The sequence below is a fragment of the Pongo abelii genome, chromosome 3 (genome assembly GCF_028885655.2).
Source record: "Pongo abelii isolate AG06213 chromosome 3, NHGRI_mPonAbe1-v2.0_pri, whole genome shotgun sequence".
Lineage (NCBI taxonomy): Eukaryota > Metazoa > Chordata > Mammalia > Primates > Hominidae > Pongo > Pongo abelii.
In genome coordinates this window covers 169,540,723-169,559,072 of record NC_071988.2, presented here as the reverse complement: position 1 = coordinate 169,559,072, position 18,350 = coordinate 169,540,723, and the positions used below count along the sequence as shown (strand labels likewise).

The 18,350-nt window shown below is 45.0% G+C and overlaps 1 protein-coding gene across 4 annotated transcripts in view; it reads right to left on the bottom strand.

The window, feature by feature from the left end:
• The window catches only part of ARHGAP10 (Rho GTPase activating protein 10), a 336,765-nt gene extending 334,282 nt beyond the window's left edge, over positions 1-2,483 (bottom strand). For 2 of the 4 annotated variants that reach the window (XM_054554568.1, XM_063723687.1), the window contains exon 1: positions 1,995-2,396. In XM_054554568.1, the coding sequence (XP_054410543.1) occupies positions 1,995-2,148 (154 nt within the window). In that variant the 5' untranslated portion in view covers positions 2,149-2,396. Of the gene's footprint in view, positions 1-1,994 lie in introns of all 4 variants that reach the window. The other 2 variants (XM_002815196.5, XM_009240367.4) reach the window with 2 other exon arrangements.
• Between the last annotated feature and the right edge of the window lie 15,867 nt (positions 2,484-18,350).

The window sequence follows — 18,350 nt, the reverse complement described above, 5'->3', positions numbered from 1 at the left end:
AAAAAAGACACTTCCCAATTACTCTCAAAGCATGATTACAAGTTATGTTTCTTATGCTAAAGGACGAGAATCAAAATGAGTAAGATACCAATTCACAAATTCAAGAAAGTCTACAGTCTGGAGGAAGGCTGACATCTGGCCCCCCAGATGCACTGGCTGCTGCTGGAACCTAACGCATGTGTCCTGATGGCAGGAAAGCTAATATGCTGTCACAGAAATAGCTTTCCACCAGTGGCCAAAACTGGCTTTGCCCTCTGCCTCTCTCCACATCTCTCTAGCTCCGGAGGGAACTACTACAACCAATGAGAGAGAAGGTACATTCCCCCGGCCACTGACTCTGGTTAACATCAAGTTACAGAAAGAGTCCTCAGTCCTCATTCTCTCGTGTTCACTCTGCACCCCCACCCCCAACTCCTCCTTTCTATGCTCACTCCTCCATATGTATAGCGCCCCCCTACTTCCCACCCAACACACATACCAGATGCCAAGGGCCTGGAGAGCCCTCAACCAAATAAGCCCCCTTGTCACATGTCCCAGAGTCCCATTTCTGATTCAAGCAGCAGAGACTTAAAAACAAAACAAAAAAACCCTAAGTGAGTCCCAATCCTGATTTTGCAACACCAAAGAGGTCAGAGAACCAAAAGGAACCTTGGAGATCATCCAGAGAAGTTGAGTGACTTGCTTCCAAAATTACAGGGATGGCTCACTAAATTCTTCCCACAGAAATGTACTTCAACTTATTCATTAAATGCATATTTACCGTACCAGGCACCATGCTGGGTGCCCAAGACAGTATGATCAGTATGTTTTAATCGCCCTTAGTGAAAAATGGGGCGGGGCGCGGTCGGGACAACAGTAAGATGGGGGATTTTCCCCAGAGGTGGTATCTACAAACAAATGTACAAGGGACGAATACCTACCTAAGGCTGAGAATTACTGAACTGAGAATCTAGGTGAGTGATGAAGGCCCTAAGAACCCAGCCCCTCAAGGCTGGATACTGCCCAAGTCCCTGTCTGCTGTATGGACAGGTCTTTTAAAGGGGAAAAGGGGACATTCACCGCCATCCTCCGAAGGGGTTATGGATCCAAGGGATGGTCAGGCTGCCCAGCTCCTCACTGGAGCTAATTCCGCCCCATTTTCCAGTAGCATCACTAACTCAGTATTTCTGCATGAATTTTGGCCCCTTCTCTCCTAGAAAGACTCTCCTCAACTACACTAAAATACAGTTATCTCTCCTGTATCTCGTGTCTTCTTCCGAGTTTAAGAGACAGAAGTTCAGGCGAGGAAGGCACCAAGCCTAACCGGGGTGGAATTCCCTATTTGCAAGCAGTGCTCGCCTGGGCTAGGGGGCAGGCTGCCCGCTCACCCTTCCAAACCCCAATCTTTGAACCCTCAGCACGGGAAGGGAGGAATGTGCGGAAGCAGCATAAAGCCAGGTGGACTTTCTGGTTTGGCACGTGAAGGACCTGGAACAGGACTGTCCGGGACGATCAGACAATGAGAGGGAAAAGGTGAAGCTTAAGGGGACTCTGGAAAACTCAACACTCCCGCAGGGTTTCAAAGAATCCCCAGGAAATTTCTTTCGAGAAGTCACAAAACAAAACTAGGCAAACAGATGCCTCGATTTTGAAGGAGATTTTGAGTAGCTTCAGGCAGCAATGAAACCTGACTCCAGGCCAGGAGTGCCTAGGGTCGGTCCGGCGGAGCGCGCAGTCAGCGAGAGGTGTTCGGCTGGGGCCAGGCGGGGCCCGCAGGCAGCTCGTTCCCGCCGCCGCAGAGCCGCAGGGGCAGGAATGAGGACTCGCCGCGATGCCTCGAGGAGGAATGATTCCAGGGACCCCCCCGGGGTTCCGAGAGAGCTGGGCTGGTCCGGAATGAATTCCCCGTTCCTCTGGCTGCTGGCCCCGGACACGAGACCCTCCGTCGGCTGCCGAGAGAGGCTCCTCCCCGCCTCGCCACGCCGCAGCCCGTCCGCGCCCGCGTCCCCGCTTACTTTTGGTCGCAGCGATGAGGTTCTTCCCATCCTTAATGAGCTCTTTGATGAACTTGTTGGTCCTCTCGAGTTCCGCTTCGTGAGCGCGGATCCTCTCCCGGAACCACGGGCTGTCGAGGTAGCAGTCGCTGAACTCCAGGGGCTGCAGCCCCATGACGGCAGCGGTCGCTGCGCGGTGCGCACGGCCGCGCGCTCCTGCCCGAGCCGAGCTCCGAGGCCGCTGCCAGGTGCGGCGCCGCGCGTTCAGGGAGCCCGGAGGAGCTAGCAGGCCCGGGCGCGCGGCGAGCGCGGCACGAACACGTCCCGTAGAGCCGAGTCCTGCGGCGCGGAGGAGCTGCCACCGAGACCAGCGCGAGCTGCGGCGCCCCAATCCCGGCAGCCCCAGCCGAGCTCTGAGCGCCCGCGGCCCCGCCCCGCCCCGCCCCGCCCGGCCCCCGCGCGGCAGACACTCCCCGAGGCGCCACCCGGCCGGGCCCGCGCTCCCGCTCGCCCCCTTCTCTTTCCCCCGCCTTCCTTCTTCCTCCCTTCCCTTTCCTGGACGCCTCTTCCTTCTCTTCCCCACGCGCAGCTGCCCCTCCTCTTCCTTCCGAGGCGTCCTGGGGCTAGAATTTCGCCCCGCGGCTCCCCTCCACCCCGGGCGCTCTTCCCTCCCCTTTGCTTGGGCTCCCGGGGCCGGGGTGACTCACAGTCGGCTCCCCGCTGCACGGAACCCGACTGGGACCGAGAAGGAGCGTCTTAATTGCAGTCGTTAGTCCCCGCAGGCGGGCGACATAACTCTGAAGCGGCTGCCTTGTAGGAGGAGATGATTAACTCATTTATCTCATTTATCCTGGGACGCCCCCAACCCTGAGCTGGGAACGAACTCGCACATGGGGCTCTTTTCCTTATCCCGGTTCCTTTCCTAGTTTAAAGTGAGATGCGTGGTAAATCTCCGCTTGAGATCGAAGCCTTACAATGGCAAGAGCATTTTCTTGGTGGCCCAGCAGCTCCTATTTTACACTTCTCTACGTATCCGCACTAAATGACTTAGGTGAAGGGAGAGGGCTGGCTAAACCACAGAAAAGTTGTTTCTGTTGTGTTCAGCACATTAAATTTGCTGGGTTAGGTAGAGACGATCTTTATTATTCTAAAAATAACCACCGGAAAACATGCCAGGTAACGTGTGGTTTTCACCGCGTGGGGGTGACGATCAATGAGAATTTATGTCAGTGCCCTCAAAAAGCCTATTTTGTGTGTTCTGAAACAACTCCAGTGTGTCCCCAAAAAAAGTTAGGGCATTTTAAAGTATTGAAATGTATACCTTAGGCCGGACGTGGTGGCTAACGCCTGTAATCCCAACACTTTGGGAGACGGAGGCGGGTAGATCACCTGAGGTCGGGAGTTGGAGACCAGCCTGGCTAACATGGTGAAACCCCGTCTCTACTTAAAATACAAAAATTGCCCGGGTGCGGTGGCGCGTGCCTGTAGTCCCAGCTGAGGCAAGAATCACTTGAACCCAGGAGGCGGAGGTTGCAGTGAGTCGTGATGGTGCCACTGCACTCCAGCCTGGGCGACAGAGCGAGACAATGTCTCAAAAAAAAAGTATTTCTTAAAAAAAAACACTAATAATTCATTAGAGTAACTTTTCATAATCGTAATTTATTAAGCAATTATTATGTGCCGGGCACCCACTAGAAACTCCATACATCTACAAACTCGCAATATAGACTTACATAATGTGATGGTAATATTAAAGAGAAACTTCAAAGTAATTCCTCAAGACGTTCAGACTCTCAGCTGGGTAATTAAGAATCTGTTTGGACAGCATGTTGTAGGAGGGTAACCCTCCGGAACAAGTTAAATAAGCCTCCTACTCAATAAGCCCTTTTGTTACAAAACAGCACCAGGAGTGCCTAACCCGCAGATAAACATTATTACTCTAATGTCCAGCCTCCAGAGAGTTCAAAGTGTTTTACAAATAACTTTTAGGCGGTGAAAGCTTCAGTTCCTACTAAAACCAGCAGGAGACTGGAGTCTACAGAAAAGAGAATAAAAGAGGCAAATAAAGGGGAAGAAAGACAAGAAGAGAAGGGGTGTAAACAAAAATGAGGGCCTTGCGAAACAGCCAAGCACTGACAACACTCAATCCTCAGAACAGAAACCCAAACCTTTTCTCATAGAGGGGCTGCTGACACTTCTTCAATATTGAACATGGAGGTTACCGTGTGACCCAGCAAATCCACGCTTAAATATATACCCAAAAGAAATGAAAATATATGTCCACGCAAATATTTACGCAAAATATTCATAGCAGCATTATTCGTAATAGCCAAAAACTAGAATCAACCAAAATGTCCTTCGTCAGCTGTGTAATGGATGCACAAAATGTTTGTCCATAAAATGAAATATTAATCTACAATAAAAAGGAATGAAGTACTGACACGTGCTATGGCACAATGAATGGTGAAAACGTTATGCTAAGTAAAAGAACCCAGCTGCAAAAGGCCAATACTATCCATTTATATGAAATGTCCCAAACAGGTAAATCTATAGAGGCAGAAAGATTAGTGGTTGCTACAGACTGGGGGATAGAGTGGAGGGTATATGTAGTCAGGAGTTTATTTCCAGGGTGATGAAAATTATTAATATTTTTATTTTTTATAGAGATAGGGTCTCACTATGTTGCCCAGGCTTTTCTCAAACTCCTGAGTTCAAATGATACTCCCACCTTGGTCTCCCAAATTGCTGGAGTTACGGGAGTGAGCCGCCGAGCCTGGCCGAAAACAATTTAAATTTACATTTTGGTAATGGTTGCACAATTCTGAATATACTCAAAATCACTTAATTGTACATGTTAAATGGGTGGATTTCTTTTGCTCTGTGAACTATATCTCAATAAAAAAATTTTTTTAAGATGAACTACTCTAGAACTGCTTCTCCTTCTTTACCACATTGGACTTCAAGCCGTAAAAACTCTGGTTTATTCAGTGTGCCCAGTTCTTTAGATATTTGGAGAAAAAAAAAAGTTGCTTAAAACAATGTCGAAACATCATAAAAAAATTACTTATCACTTCACACACATGTACACCCAGTGTTAAAGAGCTAGTGAATATGAATCTTAATTCATTACCAAATAGGTCCACAATAATCACCATGAGTGGAGGGGCCTGATTAATTTTGTTTTATTCAGCTATGCCTATGCAGTGTCTGGTACAAGTGATCAGTAAATGTGGAATGAATAAGTATAACTAACTGAAGAGAAATCTCTGTACAGTGGACAGTGAAAAGATAGATATTTAGGAGTTCCATCTCCAGCTTTACTACTTAACAGTTGTGCAACCTTAGCAAAGGTAATTTTCTGTAAACATCAGTGAAATGGAGATGATGACATTGCAGCTGCAGGTTGCTTGAGAAGATTTAATGAAATTGTGTTTGTAAAGTGCCTGCTGAAAATTATTATAATGATGAGACTCGAGGAAGAAGGCGGTGTGGAGGATGGGCTGAAGAGAGGGATGAGGGAGAGGAGGAGACAGATTACATTCCATCAGTGTGGGAAAGATTTTCGGGGCAGGAGAGCCCTTAAATCATAGTTTTAAACCATGTAAGACAGAACTCAAGAAAAGTGGCCACAAAAGCAGATGCTACTGAGTTTCCAGGTTTCATCTTAATTAATCAATTATTCCCACAAATATTTACTGATCATTTATATGTATTAGGCGCCATATTAGGTGCTCGTGATGCAGCAGCACACAAAACAGTCCTCACTGTGCTTTTGGTCTCTGGGGGGAGACTGGCCTCATCCCAGAAAAAAAGAAAAAGAAAAATCACACACATGTATATCCAATTGAAAATTAAAGCACCATGCAGTTAAAGTGAAAGGTGTGTGAGAGGTTATAATTGGAACACCTGATAGAGATTGGGGATGGGTCAAGGAGGGCCTCATTGAGGAAGTGATATGAAAATGATAATGTAATCAATGACCAGGAATATCAGTAGGAGTTAACTGTTAAATAGGGGTAGGAACAGAGTAGTACAGACATGGGACCACCTGTGCAGGCCCCTGAGATGGCACATTCAAGAGATGAACAGGTCAGGTGGCTGAAGCCCAGTGAGAGAGACTGGCTCACAACAATGCCGGGTGGTGGAGGATAAGCAGGGTCAGATGGTGCAGAGCCTCTAAGTCTTATTTAGGATTTGGGACCATATCCCAACACTGTTGGGAGCCTTTAAAGAGTTTTATGCATGTAGTAAAATGATCCAGATTGTGTTTTCTCTCTAGCTGCTGTGAGGAGAATGGAAATCCAGACAGAAGGTGGTTGGAGTTGTCTGGAATAGCTCAAACCTCCAAGGTGACCCTCCAAGGAGACAGCGAGAAATAGACAGAAATGAAATATATTTTAGAAGGAGATTCTGGGACTTGACAATAGCCTGGATATTGGAAATGAGGAAGAAGGGGTCAGCGTGGCCCCCAGGCTTGTGGCATGGTAAGTTAGGTGGATGGATATGCCACTTACCGAAAGGATAACATGAGGTAAGAAGCTGTCATGGCAGTGTTGGTGATGACTGGGATGGAAGGATGCGTTTCAGTGTAAACTCGTGAAGTTTGAGATGCCTGGGAGACATTCAAGTACCTAAGTCAGGTAGGCACTGACACTCAAATGGCATTTTTATGCTTTACTCAGTGCTTGGATTAGTTAGGGATTTGAATCAATGCAAGCTGGTCAAGTTTCAGTCTACATGAAATAGAAGTTAACATATAGGAAACCTTCCCTTGATGTAGGTTCCGCTGCATATGATACTGTAGTTTTTGTGTTGTGATGACTCACAAAGTACCTACCTGTAAAGTTAAATATGGGTCTACTGAATCCTTGGATGTGTTTCAGGTTGTGAGTCAGAATTAGGTTCAGACACATTATAACAGAAAATCCAAAATCACTGGTTTTTAAACCATAAGGGGTTTATATTTCCCTTTCTCTCATAAAAAGGAGTCCATGATTCCAGAGTCCCCAAGGAAGCACCAGCTTCCATCCTCAATGTCACCTCATGGTACAAGATGGCTCCTAGAGGTCCTTCTAGGAGGAAAGAAGGGAAAGGATAGAAGGGCCCCTGTCCCCACTGAATCAGCTTCTTTTCTCAGCATTCCTGTGCATCTCACACAACATTTTATTTTTTATCTCATTGACCAGATCTTAATCAAATGGCCACACCTCACTGCAAGGGAAGATGAAAAATGTGGTCTTTTTCCCAGGTACATAAGTGAAATGTGAATTTTCCTACAAAGAGAAAAGGGATAGTAGATTTTGAGCAGGAACCTGGCAGTCTCTGCTGTAGGCTGACACCTTTGTGAGTGAGGTATATAAATTACAGCTATGCAAAAAACTAAATTATGTAAATAGAAGAAATTTAAAATAATTCTTTGGGTCTCTTGCAGACTGTGTAAAACTGCTTTCTCTCACAAGTATTAAAAACAAATCACAAAAAGAAACAAAAGTGCTGAAATAACTTAAGAAATTATTGAAACACATCACTGAAAACCTCCACAGAGAGGTAGTTGAAGCTTCTGAAGCAGTTATCAGCACTCGAGCTCCATTTCTCTATGATTCTCTTGGCTCTGCCTGCCTTCTAGGAATTGACTTCAGCCTCCAGAAAGCTTCCTTCATGAGAACCAGATAGCATCAACATTTCCAGACTCACCTACAGGTGAGACAATACCCATTCTTGAGCTAGAAAGTTGCTCCCTTATCACAACTACTTTAATCTGGGAATCAAAGCATTTCAGGAGACTGCCATTCCCTGAGTCCCTTGGACCTGGAGGCCTGCCACTCAATTGATCACTGAGCCCGAGGGGGGTAATGCCAAGTAGCTTGGGCCATTAAGGGGTCACCTTTGAGCACGGGGCAGGCTGATCCAACAAGATATGAATATACAACACAACGAGTTTGTGAACTGGTAACCTATAAAAGTATAATGGTGATGCTTGTAAAACAATGTGAATATACTTAACGCCACTGAACTGCACGCTTAAAAAGAAAGCATAATGAAGGCAGAGTAAAGGACTCCTTCATCTCCCCCTTTATGTCACTCATCTTCCTATAATAGCCTTTTTTTTTTTTTCTTTTTTCTTTTTTTTTGAGATGGAGTCTCCCTCTGTCACCCAGGCTGGAGTGCCGTGGCGCTATCTTGGCTCACTGCAACCCTCGCCTCCCTCCTGGGGTCAAGTGATTTTTCCACCTCAGCCTCCCAAATAGCTGGGATTACAGGCATGCTCCATCATACTCGGCTAATTTTTGTATTTTTAGTAGAGACGGGGTTTCACTATGTTGGCCAGGCTGGTCTTGAACTCCTGACCTCAGGTGATCCACCCGCCTCTGCCTCCCAAAGTGCTGGGATTACAGGCATGAGTCACTGCGCCCAGCCATACCCTTTCCTTAAAGACATATTGTCTCACAGAATAATAATAATGGTCCAAATATGTTTGACATTTTAATTACACCTATATTTTTAAAAGAACCTTTTTCTTCACACCACCCCTATTGAGAGTTTGTGACTAGCAGTCTGAGTAATGAAATTTGAGAAAGGCTATGCTATGAACACTAAGCTGGGTACGCTTTGCTGAGAGTCACCCCAGGATCTCTGTATATTCCAGGATTGCAGTGGGTGCACTGGTGTAGTGTGGTGTGCAGAAACTACTACTTGTGCTGGGCGTGGTGGCTCTTGCCTGTAATCCCAGCACTTTGGGAGGCTGAGGCGGGTGGATCACGAGGTCAGGAGTTCAAGACCAGCCTGGCCAATATGGTGAAACCCCGTCTCTACTAAAAATGCAGAAATTAGCTGAGTGTGGTGGCATGCACCTGTAGTCCCAGCTGCTTGGGAGGCTGAGGCAGGAGAATTGCTTGAACCTGGGAGGCAGAGTTTGCAGGGAGGCAGAGGTTGCAGTGAGCCGAGATCATGGCCACTATACTTCAGACTGGGCGACAGAGCAAGACTCCGTCTCCAAAAAAAAAAAAAAAGAAATGAAAAAAAAAAAAAAAGGAAACTACTACTTGTGCCTCCAGCATTTACTGAGCACCCATTATGTGCCAGGTACTATGCTAGAACTGGGACAGCAATAGCAAAAACAAACAAAAACCTAGCATGATTCATGATCTCATGGACTAATATCCTCCAATCAGAGTGAAAGAAAATAAATCATTGCAAATATAAATGTCAAGTGAAATCTCTGGTAAGCACTAGGAAGAAGCCTGCTCTTCAGGGGCCTTTGGACTATTCCGAGATGTCAGTGAGGATGTGACAACTGAGCTGAAATCTGAAGCACCAGGAGTGAATGGATGGAGGTGAAGTGGATGTGACGTGCAGAGGGAAGAAGCGTTCCCAGAGGAGGCTTTGTGGAAGAACCAGTACAAGTAACTGAAACTGCGGCCATGTGGCAGGAGCACCATGGGCTGAGATGAGGCTGAAGAGGGAGTGAGGGCCCATCCTACCTGCTCAGCACCAGCCCTGCTTCTATCCTTGAGAACACTGACCATGGGCTTCAGGCTTCACTGCTTTTTTTCTCAGGAGAGCTCACCTTTTCCAGTACTTCTGGGCATCAAAGCTTGGAAGAGTTTAGGACCTCAAGGAAGTTTTAGAACGAGTGCACTTAACTAGGGATATTTGGTCAGCAAATATTGATTGAGTACATGGGGTGGGGAAAGCACTGTGGTAAGCAAGTGCTAAGGCGAAAAAGTCCCTCACCTCAAGCGTTTACAATCTGGTATACTCTAGCCATGCAGAATAAGCTGACAAGAGGATAATTCTAAAACAAAGCACACTGCTGCTTCCTCCAGCCAGCCTGACAGCCTGGTTGAGAAGTGGGCGTTCCTACTGAAACTGGGATGGGGAAGAGGGAGGGTGGGTATGTGGGGGAGATTCTCCAGTCCTCCCACATTGAAATTCATATCTTCTCAGCTGGGTGCGGTGGCTCATGCCTGTAATCCCAACACTTCGCAAGGCTGAGGCAGGTGGATCACTTGAGGTCAGGAGTTCGGGGCCAGCCTGGCCAACATGGTGAAACCCCGCCTCTACTAAAAATTAAAAAAAATTAGACACCTGTGGTGGCACGTGCCTGTAATCCCAGCTACTCTGTAGGCTGAGGCAGGAGAATCGCTTGAACCTGGGAGGCGGAGGTGGCAGTGAGCCGAGATCTTGCCAAGGCATTTCAGCCTGAGAGACAGAGTAAGACTGTCTCAAGAGGAAGGAAGGAAAGGAGGAAGGAAGGAGGTAGGGCGGGGAGGGAGGGAGGGAGAAAATAAATTCATATCCTCTGAAGAAATCTAGGACTCCTATCTTTTCAAGTTTGGAGGTAGAAGAACCTGGCTCAAGGAGATGGGGGTCAAGGCACACAACCAGTACCTGCCCCAGGTGGAGTCTCCTGTTAGTGCAATCACTGCTTCTCCTGCCCCCAGCTTTTGGAGAGACTTGGCATGGAGAGGAGGGAGCTGGATAGATCACATACAGTAATATCTGAGCACACGCTGCATATAGCAGCAGGCATTCCACACAGCCCATAGATCTCCGAGGCAAATGCTGCCCTCCTTCCTATGACATGTGGATCAACTGACCAAAGCAGGAACCTTGCAGTTTGTTTTATTCAGATATCAATGAGACTTTTTAAATGATGGAGAGAAAGAGAAGAGCTCTAAAGAGAATGTTTTTCGCGGCACTCCAAATGTCCCTTCTATGACCCAGAGAAAGGTTTCCACAAGGTGACTTTCAACCAGGCAAATATCCAGCCACTGGAAACTCAACCTGCTACTATAAGAGGCATACTCTCAGAGTCCACTGGCACCTCAGTAAAATAGAAAGTGAAAAAATATAAAAATGTGTGTACTTATCCTTTGACCCAGTAATTTCAGACCTGACAATTTACCCTAAGAAAAGGTGTTGTTTTTTTTTTATGAGACAGAGTCTCGCCCTGTTGCCCAGGTTGGAGTGCAGTGACACGATCTGGGCTCACTACAACCTCTGCCTCCCAGGTTCAAGCGATTGTCCTGCGTCAGCCTCCTGAATAGCTGGGATTACAGGTAAGTGCCACCACACATGGCTAATTTTTGTATTTTTAATAGAGACAAAGTTTCACCATGTTGACCAGGCTGGTCTCAAACTCCTGGCCTCAAGTGATTCCCCTGCCTCGGCCTCCCAAAGTGCTGGGATTACAGGAGTGAGCCACCACACCCAGCAGAAAATAATCTTTTAAATGTATATGCTTGGCCGGGCGCAGTGGCTCATGCCTGTAATCCCAGCACTTTGGGAGGCCAACGCGGGCAGATCACCTGAGGTCAGGAGTTCGAGACCAGCCTGACACACATGGAGAAACCCCATCTCTACTAAAAATAAAAAATTAGCTGGGCATGGTGGCGGGTGCCTGTAATCCCAGCTACTTGGGAGGCTGAGGCAAGAGAATCACTTGAACCCGGGAGGCGGAGGTTGCAGTGAGCTGAGATCGCACCATTGCACTCCAGCCTGGGTGACAGAGTAAGACTCCATCTCAAAAAATAAATAAATAAATAAATAAATAAATACTTAAAAAAAAAAAAAAAAAAAGGCCGGGCGTGGTGGCTCACACCTATAATCCCAGCACTTTGGGAGGCAGAGGTGGGAAGATCACGAGGTCAGCAGTTTGAGACCAGCCTGGCAAACATGGTGCAACCCCATCTCTACTAAAAATACAAAAATTAGCTGGGTGTGGTGGTGGACGCCTGTAATCCCAGCTATTTGGGAAGCTGAGGTAGGAGAATCGCTTGAACCCTGGAGGCAGAGATTGCAGTGAGCCGAGATCGTGCCACTGCACTCCAGTCTGGGCAACAAGCAAGATTCCATCTCAAAAAAAAAAAAAAAAGTATATGCTTAAGGCTATTTGTTGCAGTAAAGAAAAAAAGAATGCAGCAGCCACTTAACAATTAGAAAATAGTAAAATAAATCAGCATATATTAACTCAATAGGAATCCTGGGTTTATGTGCTTTGATGCCATTAAAATGATCGTTTTTACTCTAAATAATGGACACTGGCATTTTGGAATGCCCAGCATTCATTCCCATTTCCCAACGTTACCATGATTTCCACTGGGGTAATCATTTTCCCACATAACATGTAGTCTTTGTAAAATTCCTGTGCTTGCCTCATGCTAGGGAATCCAGAGAGATCCCTAGAGGTTCCTTCCGTAAATCTTTCCTCTCAGACCTGCCACAGCCAAGGGCTGGGCACGTGACCTAAGCTTGGCCAACCAGACTTTCCCAAGACTTTGACTTTTGAATGTAGTAAAGCACTGACAGAAGAAACAGAGTTCATCTTTTCCAGCCAGGAGTGTTGAAACAGACCTGCTGCTGGAGAGGCTACCAGGCTTCTTCCAAAGCTGGTTCTTTAAGGCTTCCTTAACACCTCCGTATGCTTCAAATAAAATACCCTTTTGCTTAAGTTGACAGAATCAGTGTTTCTTCCTTGCAACCAGAGATTAGTAGACTCCTAGATTGGTAGTAGAAGGAAACAGACCTTCAGGGAAGTCATGGGGTGTTTAGAATCGATTATCTGGCTGAGATTGAACAGAAAACAGAACACTCCCATTTATATTCTAAAAGGGGAACCTGGTGGTTCATGGCACACACTGGAGAAACAACTCATTAAGTTATCATCTTAGATTATTTAGTTCTAAGTAGCATGACCTTAAATCCTCTTTTGTTTGGAACTGGTCTGCTTTATACCTATTGTCCTGGCATGTGCTTCGTTTGGCCTGTTTCCCCTGGATTTTGTGTGTTTGTTTGTTTGTTTGTTTTAAGAGACAAGGTCTCCCTCTGTTGCCCAGGCTGGAGTATCATGGCATAACCATACTTCACTGCAGCCTTGAACTCCTGGGCCCAAGTGATCTTCCTGCCTCAGCCTCCCAAAGTGCTAAGATTACAGGCATGAGCCACCACACCTGGCCTGGATTTCTCATTTTTAAATGGGGTTCTACTACAAATAATGCATAGAAGCTTTTAAAAAGAGGTCGGGCATAGTGGCTCATGCCTGTAATCCCAGCACTTTGGGAGGCCAAGGTGGGCAGATTACTTGAGATCAGGAGTTCAACACCAGCCTGGCCAACTAGGCAAAATCCCATCTCTATTAGAAACAGAAAAATAGCCAGGCATGTTGGTGGGTACCTGTAATCCCAACTACTTGGGAGGCTGAGGCAGGAGAATTGCTTGAATCCAGGAGGCGGAGGTTGCAGTGAGCTGAGATTGCACCACTGCACTCCAGCCTGGGTGACAGAGTGAGACTCTGTCTCAAAAAAAAAAAAAAAAAAAAAAAAAAAAAGAGGGGGCCAGGATGGGTTTGCTGGACCGTCACTCTGTTTTTAACTCCTACCATGGTCTCATCTAGTAGTGTGTGAGACACATGTGCAGTGAACAGAGTTCTCACTTTAACGCGTGGATAACCTGACAGATGACCAAGGATAACCCATTTCTCTCCTTTTTTTTTGAGATGGAGTTTCACTCTGTTGCCCAGGCTGGAGTGCAATGGCGTGATCTCAGCCTCCCAGGTTCAAGCGATTGTCCTGCCTCAGCCTCCCAAGTAGCTGGGATTACAGGCATGTGCCACCACTCCAGCTAATTTTGTATTTTTAATAGAGATGGGGTTTCTCCATGTTGGTCAGGCTGGTCTCCAACTCCTGACCTCAGGTGATCCACCCACTTCAGCCTCCCAAAGTTCTGGGATTACAGGCGTGAGCCACCACACCCAGCCAACCCATCTTTCTTTTTCTGACGTTTCCAGAAGCAAGGTAACCAACACTTACTTTTAAGAATAGTAAGAAGGATACTTGCTGATAAAATGAAGCTCTCTGAGATACAATCAGGTAGAGACAGCTACCCCTTCCAGTATTACTGGCCAGAGGAGAAGCAGTTGATACTGCTAATCTTGCTGGCTATTTTGGTGTACCAACTAGTTTCAGAGTGGCCCGGGCAGTAACCTGCATGATGAACAAAGTTGCCAGGCCAGTCAGCAGGTTCATCAGGAAGTATAGAAAATTACAGGTTGAGTGTAAGATGTACAAGAAAATGGAGGCTGAGCAGAGCTGCCATAGAGCACATAGAGAGTAGTAGAACCCTATTGGTATAGCTATTTGTCCCTTATTATATTATACAAATCTATAGCTATTAAAATGCTTTATGGTTTGGTAATGCTTTTTTTTTTTGCAAAAACAAAAGCTTTTGGCAGAAATGCATTAAAGGAAAGAGTGCATTTTAACGAAAAATGAAGTACTGATATCCCCTTTCTCAAAAGAGCTCCTCATGAATTTTTAAAGAGTTTTTTGTGTTTTTTGTGTTTTTTTTTTTTTTAGACAGAGTCTCTCTCTGAAGCCCAGGCTGGAGTGCAGTGGCGCCATCTCGGCTCACTGCAAGCTCCGCCTCCTGGGTTCATGCCATTCTCCCGCCTCAGCCTCCTGAGTAGCTGGGACTACAGGCACCCACCACCACGCCTGGCTAATTTTTTTGTATTTTTTTAGTAGAGATGGGGTTTCACTGTGTTAGCCAGGATGGTCTCAATCTCCTGACCTTGTGATCTGCCTGCCTCGTCCTCCCAAAGTGCTGGGATTACAGGCGTGAGCCACCGCGCCTGGCCTGTAAGAGTTTTAACATTTATCATCCACCATGGGCTTTTTTCTGTGACATGACTAATCACATGAAAACCAGAGGGTCCAAGCCTGCTGGAAAACATCTGCATCTACTTCAAAAAGTAGAAGTTATTAAGAAAACTAGGCCCAAAGATGGCAATTTAACATGTTTAACTACAACAGGATGTTTACATACCACTCTGTGCAACATGACTTTTCACTTATGTCAAATGACTGTTCTTCTAAATTAATTGTTTTATCTTCTTATTCCAGGATTTCTTGGGTAAAAATGAAACATTAATATGTGATCTCCATTAATAGAAAATAAAACTGGGCCGGGCACTGTGGCTTATGCCTGTAATCCCAACACTTTGGGAGGCTGAGGTGGGTGGATGACGAGGTCAGGAGTTCGAAACCAGCCTGGCCAAGATGATGAAACCCCGTCTCTACTAAAAATACAAAAATTAGTCACGTGTGGTGGCACGTGCCTGTAATCCTAGCTACTCCGGAGGCTGAGGCAGGAGAATCGCTTGAACCTGGGAGGTGGAGGTTGCAGTGAGCCGAGATCGCGTCATTGCACTCCAGTCTGGGCAACAAGTGTGAAACTCTGTCTTAAAAAAAAAAGAAAGAAAGAAAAGAAAACTTTCTAAGGAGTTATGAAGCCAGCTTTATATAATGCGGATGTGAATGAAGATATAGAGACTTCTGGTATTCACCCATACCCAGTTCTGTCTTCTAGGGCCCAAGAGAGGGATAGACTTTGTAGCCCCTGCCATGTTACTCATTTTAACTGTGTTCTTCTGGCTCTAGTGGAAGGGAAATGCGTGATTTTTCAAGCCGAAGCATTTAATTTCTGGTGCAAGGCTCTCCAGTATGTTCTTGTCCTGCCTTTGTAACTATGAAATCCCCCTGTTCCCAATAGAAAATCTATGAAATGTTTGGACCCTGTATTAGCCTGGAACTCTGAAAGACTGTGTGAAGCAGAGACACTCACTGACTGGCACAGAATTTATAACTTGAGTGAGAAATAAATTTCTGTAGTGTAAGCCAGAAGAGTTTAGAATTGTTTGTTACCACAGAACAGCCTTTCCTATTCTGACTAATTCATTCGAATTCCAATATCTTAGGAAAAGGGAAGAGTACTACTGATGGGATTGAAGAACATATAGCAAAAGAGTGGCAAAATTGAAGAAATATTTTTAACTTTTTCTTTGTTTCGTGGGTATAGAGTTTCTATTGGGATAATGAAAAAATTCTGTAAATGGATAGTAGTGATGGTTGTACAACCTTATGAATGTACTTAATGCCACTGAATTATACACTTAAATATGGTTAAAGTGGTAAAATATGTAATATGTGTATTTACCACAATAAAAAATTACCAAAGAAGGGTTTTTCTACCAAAGTCTTCCATTATTGATAAGAGTTAGAAAAATAGGCACCCATATATTGTTGGTGAGACTATACATAGGTACATCTCTCTAGAGACAATTTTGGTGGTGCTTATTAAAAGACTTTTGAAATGTTTTGCTCTTTGATTCATTTATTCCTCTTCTGAGAATTTAACCTAAATTTCTAAAAATAATTTACAAAGTTTTATGTAAAATGATCATAACTCCTACATGATTTAAAAAAAATAATGACAGGCTCACATCTGTAATCCTAACATTTTGGGAGGCTGAGGTGGGTGGATCACTTGAGCCCAGGAGCTCAAGACCAGCCTGGGCAACATGGTGAAACCCTGCCTCTACAAAAAATAAGCTGAGCATTGTGGTGCGCACCTGTAGTCTCAGCTACTCGGGAGGCTAAGGCAGGAAGATCGCCTGAGCCTGGGAGGTGGAGGTTGCAGTGACCTGAGATTGTACCACTGCACTCCAGCCTGGGTGACAGAGAGAAACCCTGTCTCAAAAAAAAAAAAAAAAGAGAGAGACCATGTCTCGATATGTTGGTCGGGCTAGACTGCAGTGGCTATTCACAGGCTCAATCATAGCCTCAATCTTAGCTCACTGTCGCCACAAACTCCTGGGCACAAGCAGTCTTCCTGCCTCAGCTTTCCAAGTAGCTGGGACTATGGAACCTGCCACAGTGCTTGGCTTGCCAGCATGATTTTTATAAGCCAAAAATTTGAAACAGTTTAGACTTGACCAAGATGAATTGCTTAAGTAACTTAGAAAATATTAATATAATTGGGCACTATGTGGATCTTTTAAATTATAGTGTAGGAGAATACTTAATGACATAGGAGAAATGCTCCAATATAATGTTTAGTGAAAAAAGATACAAAGCCTAGGTCTTAAGTTGAGTAATGAGTTCTTAGGTGTTGAGTTTATTAAGTTTTATTACTTAGATTTATGTAAGGTTAGTTTGACAGTATTGATTCTTAATGAATCTATGCTGACTTTCTGTTCATAAAATTACTTACTTTTTTTTTTTTTGAGATGGAGTCTTGCTCTGTCGCCCAGGCTGGAGTGCAGTTGCGCGATCTTGGCTCACTGCAACCTCCGCCTCCCAGGTTGAAGTGATTCTCTTGCCTCAGCCTCCCCAGCAGCTAGGATTATAGGCATGCACCACCACACCAGGCTAATTTTTGTATTTTTAGTAGAGACGGGGGTTTCACCATGTTGACCAGGCTGGCTGGTCTCGAACTCCTGACCTCGTGATCTGCCCGCCTCGGCCTCCCAAAGTGCTGGGATTATAGGTGTGAGCCACCACACCCAACCCCCATAAAATTACTTTCTAAGATTTAACATTAGTTGCATGATTACAACCCAAGTTCTCTCAATATCTTAGGATATACTTTATCTGGGAATAAGTTAAATACATTATTAAAATAACTAAGTGTTTTTAAAATCTCCTCTTATTTCTTACCTTCCTTGGCTTTAGTTTCACTCTTGACCATTCCTCTTTTAACCTTTCCATTTGAAGGTAGTTACTGAGAGAACAGAAAAAAAGAGACGTTAGTTCTGCTTTCTCTGTTATCTTTTCAATATTACATCATCTTTCCCTGAACAGAGTCTGTTTTTGTTCTTGTGTAAAAGCATGACCTTGAAAAGATTCTTCTGGGGATTTTTGGTTATTTTTCACACCTCTAAACTCATCCTGGATTCTGCTTTTCCTGGTATTATTATTCAAGGGTCATGCTGCTGTCTAGTATCAGGTAAATTTACACATCTGTCCATTGTCTCATATTTTGTGTTCAGTAGAGGAATGCTTCTACAGTCACTCCTGGTTTTTTTAGATAACTCTCTTTTTTTTTTTCTCCCTCCATATTGGGATTATTTAAGACAACAGTATTTAACCTGAGTTATAGGAATCCCCAAAGATATGTAAAGACTTTCCAAGGACAACTGGTATGGGTAATTTATTTCCAGATCCTCAACTTCTATTTCTCCTTTTTCCCAAAATTGATCTGCCTGAAAAAATGTCTTGCAGATTCTCCTTTTCCACCTCCCCTTTCACATTAACCTTTTTCCCAAGGAAGAGGAGAAGGTAGAAGAGAGCACTACAAATTTATTTATCCTGTATCTTGGTCTCAAGATATAAAAATATCCATAGTACCAAAGAGACAATTTGAAATATTTTTTCAACTGGAAGCCTTCTGTAGGAACTAACCCACCATCATGCTTTTTGTCTTTCCCTGCCTAATGCACATTTCTGTTAAGGACAAGTCATAGCCTTAGAAACTGCCCTTTTGAGAAATTCTGAATATATATTGTAGGTGAGGTAGTAGGAGTAATGACAATTTCTC